Below are 8,135 nucleotides of genomic sequence, written 5' to 3'. Positions count from 1 at the left end.
GCGTTTGTTATCGCGAGATTTCAACAAGCTGCAGTGATGGACTGAGTTCTATTCAGCTTCACGAAGCATGCCAAATGTAAAAAAATTGGATGTCTAGCCAGAAGGTTTTGTAAACAAAAAATAACAACTATTGTTTAAATATAACAGTTATGCAATTTAGTGTAATGTCTATACACTTATGCACATATAAATAAAACGTTAGCGTTTAAAAGCTTTGGTTTTCATTTGAGGAAGTTCAGACAAAGTACGTTTAAACAAATATATATATATATATATATATATATATATATATAATCAATATATATGGTCTATAAACAGAGAGAGTAAAAAACTATATTTGCCAGCAAAAGTAGTGTAAGTAGCTAATGTTTAAAGCAGGATAGCCCAAAGAATAATTCTTTATATAGGCACATAACTTTAAATTTGTAAAATTAGGTCCTTTTGCTTAACATTTATATGTATAACTAGGTCAGGCATGCCTAATTACACCTTTGAGAATAGAATATAGTCTATTTTTACCATGTCAACACACTCATGTTCTTATGAGGTGAGTTAAATTTGCCACATTTGTCTAATATGTCTTAATATTGGCTAATGAGAGTTATTTTAGGTTGCATTTCAACTGAACTCTTTCTTTGTGGACCAGTCTTAGTGCTAAATTTTTTGGTTATGGATTAAAATTTTATATATAAATAAGCTATTTTTGAACAAACTAAAGTCAGTAGCATTAAAGTGGTTTTCATTATCAAAAACATGCATACAGTTGCATATAAGTGTTTTTTCAACAGACCAGTTAAATATGTTTATATTTATGTATGTGTGATTCTTATTCATATGCATTTCATGCAGTAAAGTAGATTGTCTTCCACTATAAAGAACTAATAAAGGTTCTTTATTGGCACTGATGGTTCTGTGAAGAACATTTAACATTCATGGAACCATCAGTGACAATAAAGAACCTTTATTAGTAGAACAACCATTTTGGGTTCCACAGTAAACATTCATGTAATAATTTAGTAATCTTAAAGGGATAGATCTCCTAAAAATGAAAATTCTTCCATTAATTGCTCATCGTCATGTCGTTCCAAACCCGTAAGACCTTCGTTCATTTTCGGAACACAAATTAAGTTATTTTTGATGAAATCCGAGAGCTCTCTGACTCTCCATTGACAGTTAGCGTCCTACCATGTTCAAGGTCCAGAAAGGTACCAAGAACATCAACAAAACAGTCCATGTGACATCAGTGGTTCAACCTTAATTTTATGAAGCTACGAGAATAATTTTTGATGTGCAAGAAACTGAAATAAATTTATTCAACAATTCATCTCCTCCGTGTCGATGTTCTTGGTACCTTTCTGGACCTTGAATGTGGTAGGACCCTTGCTGTCTATGGAGGATCAGAGAGCTCTCGGATTTCATCAAAAATATCTTTTGATATATTTGTGTTCCAAAGATGAACAATGGTCTTACAGTTTTGGAATGACACGAGGGTGAATAATTAATGACAGAATTTTCATTTTTGGGTGAACTACCCCTTTTAAAACCTTCTGTGCAACGAAAATTTTCCATAGATGTTAAAGGTTCTTCATGGAACAATAAATGCCACAAATATCCATTTAAACCATACCAATATTTTTAATAACCATTAAAAATAACCATACATAAGCATTTAAATGACTTCCACAGGCCTTTTGCCATGTGCAAGTCTAACATCTGCAGCTTGCATGTAGGTGGAACCTTGATCAATTCACAGGATGCCCACCACTGCATCCATCACTTTAGACCAGGGGTGCCAAATCCTGTTCCTGGAGATCTACCTCCCTGCAAAGTTCAACTCCAAGCCTGATCAAATACACAGGATAGGCCACCCCTGCTGTAGACCAAGGGTGTCCAATCCTGCTCCTGGAGGGTTGAAGCCCTGTAGAGTATGACTTTAATACACCTGCCTGCAAGTTTATAGTTAAGTCTGCTAGACTAGCTGGCTGTGTGCTTGATTAGGGTTGGAGCTAAACTTTGCAGGACAGTAGCCCCCAGAAACAGATTTGGACAACCCTAATATAGCCCTCCTATATGGACACTTTTCATATTTCTGGGATTCTCAGAAACAGAAGTTGTCATAGTTAGGTAAACTAAACTCTGCAGGACAGTGGGTTCACAGAAGCAGGATTGAATACATATGGGTTCAACTATTTATTTCTTCTTAGATGTCTAGCTCATAGCTGACTACGATTGTGTTATGACTAGTTTGTATGCAATTCACAAAAATCAAATGAAAAACAGAAAAGAATGAGGTAAAAAAAAAAAAAAATCTGCCTTTTGAAAAACCTTTACTGTAGCTTGTCAAAAACTAAAATACAAAATACATCAGAAATTTAAACCTTGAAGTTTACTCAGTTAAGAATTCAATCACATCAATCTTTTTTATTCACTTCATTTAGACTCTTCTGAAACATCTGAAGGAGAATTTACCATTTCTTCATCTATTTGAGTTTCATGGTCAAAAAATCTATAAAATGTTTTTTGTTGTTAGTTTTCTTCTGCCTCTCTATTACTAGTCTGTTGCAGCATTAGAAGTAAATGTGAGAAACCCATTTTTCCCTCACAAGGGTTTGTGAACCAGACAATAAAAAGCAGTCTACAAGTCTGGGTCAAACTGGCCTCTAACACAAAGTGACTTATTTTTTAACAACAGGAGTTCATATTTTCTCATATTTTATGTTCCTCGTCTTTGATAAGCTAAAGGGTTATACATTTTAACATGCAATGAGTGTTTTTCACAGAGTTAAGTTTTGGCAAATTGCTTAGAAATCCAAAGAGGGACGTTTTGACCTCCAACACAAATGGTGTGCCCTTAATTTCAAAACAACAGAAGGTCTAGAAACTTTCCTAACCTTAAGCCTGTCTAGTGAAGTTCAAAAGATATTGTGTATTAGTACAACCTGTGTGTTTTTTTCTTAAAGAAAAGCAATGAAGCAGCTTTATTGAACCGTGGTAGAAATCTATCATTTCATACCCTGCTGAGAAGTGAATTAGTTCATGTGCATCGACACCAAAACTCCCAAACAGATAAGCTCTTCCTCTCCCCTTCATTCTTCTTTCTACCCAATCATTCTTGCCATATCTGTTTACTTTAGAGATAGAGTCCCGGCGTGTGCAAATCGGTGCTGGTGTGTGTCTGTCTCAGACTGTGCATATCTAAAAGTGTGTATGTGAGCTGGAGTCTTTATGTGTTCCTGAATGAAATTGATGTATATTTATGGTGGCGAGGCTGCTCTTTGTACTGGCCAAATGGAATGGGCAGTTTTGCTTACACAATTGAATGGACTGATAAGCACACACTGTACTGAAGGGAGGAGTTGTGGTAAAAAAAAATGGTTTTAGTTATGCGTTCGCTCCGTCCATCAGCGCATTTGAGACCCGCGGAGCGTGTGACCGGAATTAGCTCTGGGTGACGGAGAAAACTCTGAGCTGACAGATTCATAGTCATCTTCGCGTCCAATTACGGTATTTCAACAACTTGTTTCTCTCACCTTTCATTCAATTGTAAACGTTCTGATTTTTTAATTAAACAATTTCCTGTTGTTTTCTTCAGTGGAGGGCCGTGAATCCGCGACTGTTTGTTGTATCGCTTGGTTCGTAGTTGATTAGCCGGAGAAATTAATTGTGCGGAGTGTGAAGTGCAGAAGCATTACAATGGAAGCGGCACAATGAGAAGACTTCTAACTTTTACACCATTAATTATTTCAGCTAATCAATTTGTATGAGTGGGGAAAACAATGAAAGAAGAGCAGACCCAGCGGCCCAGCCCGCGCTTGTGAGGAGCACTGGATTAAGAGATTGCGCAATCATTGTTCATTACTATGAAGCACTCACGGGCTTTCTCCGACTGATTACTGTCAGTGGCTGTTGAAAAGGTCAAACTCATTATGATAAAGAGACAGGTGGCATATTGAAGCGTTTTGGGGATATTTTAACAGCTTTTTTTTTTTATCGCAAATATGTATTTTCCATTGTCTGGGCGCAAAATGAAATAACCTGTCTGTCAGAGCAGCGAAGCAAGTACGTGATCGGATTGTCGTAGCGGCTGTTGCTGCGTGCGTGACTTCTCAGGCTTTTCCACGCTGTAGTTTGTGATCACATCCGCTGTATGGATGCACTGTCACAACAATCTCCGCTAACCTTTTCAATGGAGTGTAAACCGCAAATGCCATGAGGAATAATGTCTTTTATTGTCTTCCTGTATGCAGCTCTCTTGTCTTAAACGCATAGGGGTGGAAACATGCTATAAAACTTTTTTTTTTTTTTTTTTTTTTTTTAATCCAAGGAAACAAATTAAAAATTTCATTAACTTATTTTTCCGTAACCATCGGCCATCATCTGGTAATGGAAAAAAAAAAAATCGCCCTGACTAACCATATCCACCTTATTCTTCAACACAAAAGTAAGCCTATATGGGCGAAACTTCCGGTTCATTATCCGCCATATGGAAATAACGTGCAGTGAATAGTAAAACTGTTTGTACTGCAAACCAGTGTGTTTATAATTAGCATAATACATTAAAATAATATGGTAAGACACACTAATTTGCGATATCAAGCAACATAATGAGTTGTTTTGTACAGCTAAAAATAGCTGGACTCGGATGAGACCGGAAGCCAGACCCATAAAATTTACAAATGGCCACGCCCACTCTTACAGATACAATGTAATGTACTTTAAAGCATCAGTTGAATGACAACATGAATAAACATGCTTAAATATAATGACATATGCAGACAATGTATTTAACTGTGTGAAACCACATGTAATGCATACCATATTAAAAAGATGGGTCATGTACAACCCACAAACATTAAGACAGTGATGCAAATTTTGCTATATGAATGTATTATTATTTATTTTTAAATTCATATTGTATTGATATTACTTATTATTAACATTACTGATATCATTATTACAATTGTTATTAATAGTAATAATAATATACAGTTGATCATTCATAACAACATATGTAAACGAATAATACCTGTTTACCTGTGTAAAATCAAATGTAATGCATACCATATTAAAAATATGGGTCATGCACAACCCACAAATGTAAAGATGGTGATTTTTATTATTATTATTATTACTGTTGATTTTTTTAAATTCACATTGTATTAATATTAGTTATTAACATTACTGATATTATTATTAGCATTGTTATTAAAATTATTATTATTAATAGTAGTAATATACAGTTGATTATTTATAACATATGTAAACAAATAATGTACTTACCTGTGCAAAACCAAATGTAATGCATACCATATAAACACATAAACTAGGGTAGTTATGCACATTCATTATTGTTATTATTATTGTTCAATTATATTATTATTATTAATTTATTTGTAGGCCTATTAATATTTCTATTAATATTACTGATAAATGAATCAACCACATATTATATTTTTTCTTAAAACAAATGATAAAATATGGTTGGTTATTTATAATAATGACAGTAATGATAGCCATCACTTTAAATTATAATATAATATATTTTTAATTATAATATTTTTAATGTATTGTCATTATAAACATCCAATATTCATTATAATATTAATAAATCCAGCTAAATGTGAAAAAAGTCTTTTCTAATTGTCAAAATACCCTAGCTGGAGACTGCCTGGAGTATACATTTCTGATCCACTTTTGTGACCCTGGAAACCAGGGACCACAAAACCAGTCTTAAGTAGCACAAAAATGATAATTTTTTCTTTTATGCCAAAAATCATTAGGATATTAAGTAAAGATCATGTTCAATGAAGATATTTTGTAAATGTCCTACCTTAAATATATTAAAACTTTATTTTTGATTAGTAACATGCAGTGTCCAGGGTTACATTTAAGTTTTAGTGTCAACTTCACCTGCACTGTATTAAAAAAAAAAAATCTTTCAAAAAGTTGTTTCAGCTTAATATAATTTGTTATCCCGCTGACTTAAAATGTTTAGTTTAGTCAACTTCAAATTTGTAGTTACTTAATGTTAATTTAAGTGACAGCTGGAATATTTAGCTGACTGAACTAAAAATTTTCAGACAGCGGAGGAACAAATTATTTTAAGTTATTTTTTTTTTTTACAGTGATATCCCCAAAAAGACATTTATTCATTTAGCATACGCTTTATCCAAAGCCACTCTTTAATTAATTAATCTTTAATTCTTAAATTCATATTTCATCGCTCTCTCTTTCCTAGGGGTCATGTATTACATCTGGCTGTATTCCCTGATTCAGTGCATAATAGCGGTGCTGGTGATCGGCGTCAGTGTGCGGTTGTGCTTGGCTGCTGGTTTTGCTGCAGCTGGGCCAGGAGCTAGAAGCTGGACCACATCTGCATGCCTGCAGCTCTGCCTTGGCCTGGTGGGCTCAGTGGGCAGCATTGTAGGCACTCCTGTCTCTGTGCTTTTGAACCTAAGGAGCTCCCAGTGCCAGTACACCTGTATCGCTATGGTCTCCTGTCCCCTCCTGCTCAGGCAGTTCACTGTGTGCCTTTTGCTTCTACTCACCCTCAATACACACCTGCAGCGCCGCCTGGGGAACAGGTGAGTGTAAACATCCTGACCTTGCTTGCAGTGCTAACGTTTCAGAAGTTCAGCAAGCCATTTGGATTTTTGCATATGTGAAATAACATTAAAGATTTGTGCTGACTATAAAATCAGCGTATTAAATTGTGCTGAATATACTAAATAGTAAAAATTCAGGACGGAGCTTATGTTTCTTTCAGATATGCAGGCTTAGTGACTCGTAGGCGGGTTCTGTGCTCTGTGCTGCTCTGCTGGGTCATTTCAGTGATCATCGCCTTCGGCCAGTTCATCGTTTCTAACTCGTCTGATACCTGGGGAGCTGCTGAGGACGACGATACGGCTGGACTGGGGGTGGATGAATGGCCCGAAGCCAATTATACCACCCCTGCCCTCCCTCTCAAACGTCCCTACCCAGAAGATCGCTCCGTAATTGGGAAGTTCTTGCCTTACGGAGGTTTTCTATCCAAGTTCCTGGTGGAGGACAATGAGAACTTTACATATGCAGAGATCCACGCCAGCCACTGGGGCGTCTGTGCCACCGACACCATGCTCAGTCCGGTCTTCCTGGTTTATGTTTACGCCGTCTCTGTGTTTGTTATCCCTTTGTTGGTTCTGTCGGGCGTGTATGTGGACTTGATGTGTTTCACACCACAGCAGGTTCCCACGAGCTCCACGTTTTCTCAGAAACGAAGCTCAGTGCGCGCTTGCTCATTGGCTCTCTCGATTTCTCTGCTGGTAATGCTTTGCCTGCCCCTGCACATCACCCACGCTTTGTTACTCTTCGCCCCGAGCACTGCTAGACCCAGCTGGACCTCTCTGATGGCCTCTGTTCTCTTCCAGATGTATAGCCTAGTGCCCCCACTTCTCTTCACCAACACCTCTCAGCAGGTAGGCTTCGAGTGCTCCTTGTTATCTGCGCCCAACCTGACCTCGAGGGTTATCTCCTCTCGAGTCAAATCGGTGGGGAGCGCTTTCCGTTCAGTGGAAGATTTCAGTCACCCTGGACCGACGATAAAAGTCAAAGTTGCTCCAGAGATATGACGGGATGTCATGTGAAGAGGGCACTTACACCAAAAGTTATCTGTAGAGTTCTTGCATGGGTTACATAAAATTATATTCAGCAGTAGAGTAAAACTAATCCAACACTAGCTCATGGCAGATTCCAGGCTTTTTGCAGTGTATTTGTGTTAGGGTCAATCCATGTCAATCCATTTCAGATTGAGTTTAAGAAGTGTGTTGCTGCACAACCATTTCGTTCAAACTTTTTTGTGTGTAACCTCAAACTAAAGTATGAACAAAATGGTCATATTTTTTAAGCCCCCTGAAATTATAGACCTACATGCTACGTTTCTCCAAAATGTGCCCATTTAAATTCAGCTAATGACTGTAGTCATTAGTTCTATTTAAATGGGCACATTCTTTATTCTCAATGAAGTCTTTTCGATTGATGATTTCAGACTCTATTGTTATTCATCTCTGCTATTTGACCGCTTTTGAAAGTCCAGCTTTAATGCTGTGATTCACATATTGTCTTATATACTTTGACAAACTGATTTAAAGCAATGTAAA

At 36.7% G+C, this 8,135-nt stretch overlaps 1 protein-coding gene across 2 annotated transcripts; it reads left to right on the top strand.

Annotated features, from left to right (window-relative positions):
- Positions 1–3,355: 3,355 nt before the first annotated feature.
- LOC127178112 (adenosine receptor A2a) lies at positions 3,356–8,135 on the top strand. Of its 2 annotated transcripts, XM_051130783.1 has the most exons (4): positions 3,356–3,504; positions 6,239–6,584; positions 6,767–7,301; positions 7,407–8,135. In XM_051130783.1, exons 2-4 carry the CDS (start codon positions 6,244–6,246, stop codon positions 7,605–7,607), a joined length of 1,077 nt encoding a protein of 358 aa, XP_050986740.1. In that variant the 5' UTR covers positions 3,356–3,504; positions 6,239–6,243; the 3' UTR covers positions 7,608–8,135. The 2 variants fall into 2 exon arrangements, with proteins under 2 accessions (XP_050986740.1, XP_050986739.1); XM_051130782.1 differs by having other exon boundaries at positions 6,767–8,135.

The sequence above is a fragment of the Labeo rohita genome, chromosome 16 (genome assembly GCF_022985175.1).
Source record: "Labeo rohita strain BAU-BD-2019 chromosome 16, IGBB_LRoh.1.0, whole genome shotgun sequence".
NCBI classification, from domain to species: Eukaryota; Metazoa; Chordata; class Actinopteri; order Cypriniformes; family Cyprinidae; genus Labeo; species Labeo rohita.
The sequence above is the reverse complement of the archived record's forward strand: the minus strand, read 5'-3'. Positions and strand labels throughout refer to the sequence as shown.

Excerpts from the sequence above, each read along its gene's own strand:
- LOC127178112 (XM_051130782.1), top strand. The coding sequence starts at position 6,244 with ATGTATTACATCTGGCTGTATTCCCTGATTCAGTGCATAATAGCGGTG. Across the intron at positions 6,585-6,766 it reads CAGCGCCGCCTGGGGAACAG|ATATGCAGGCTTAGTGACTC; the intron begins GTGAGTGTAAAC and ends TGTTTCTTTCAG.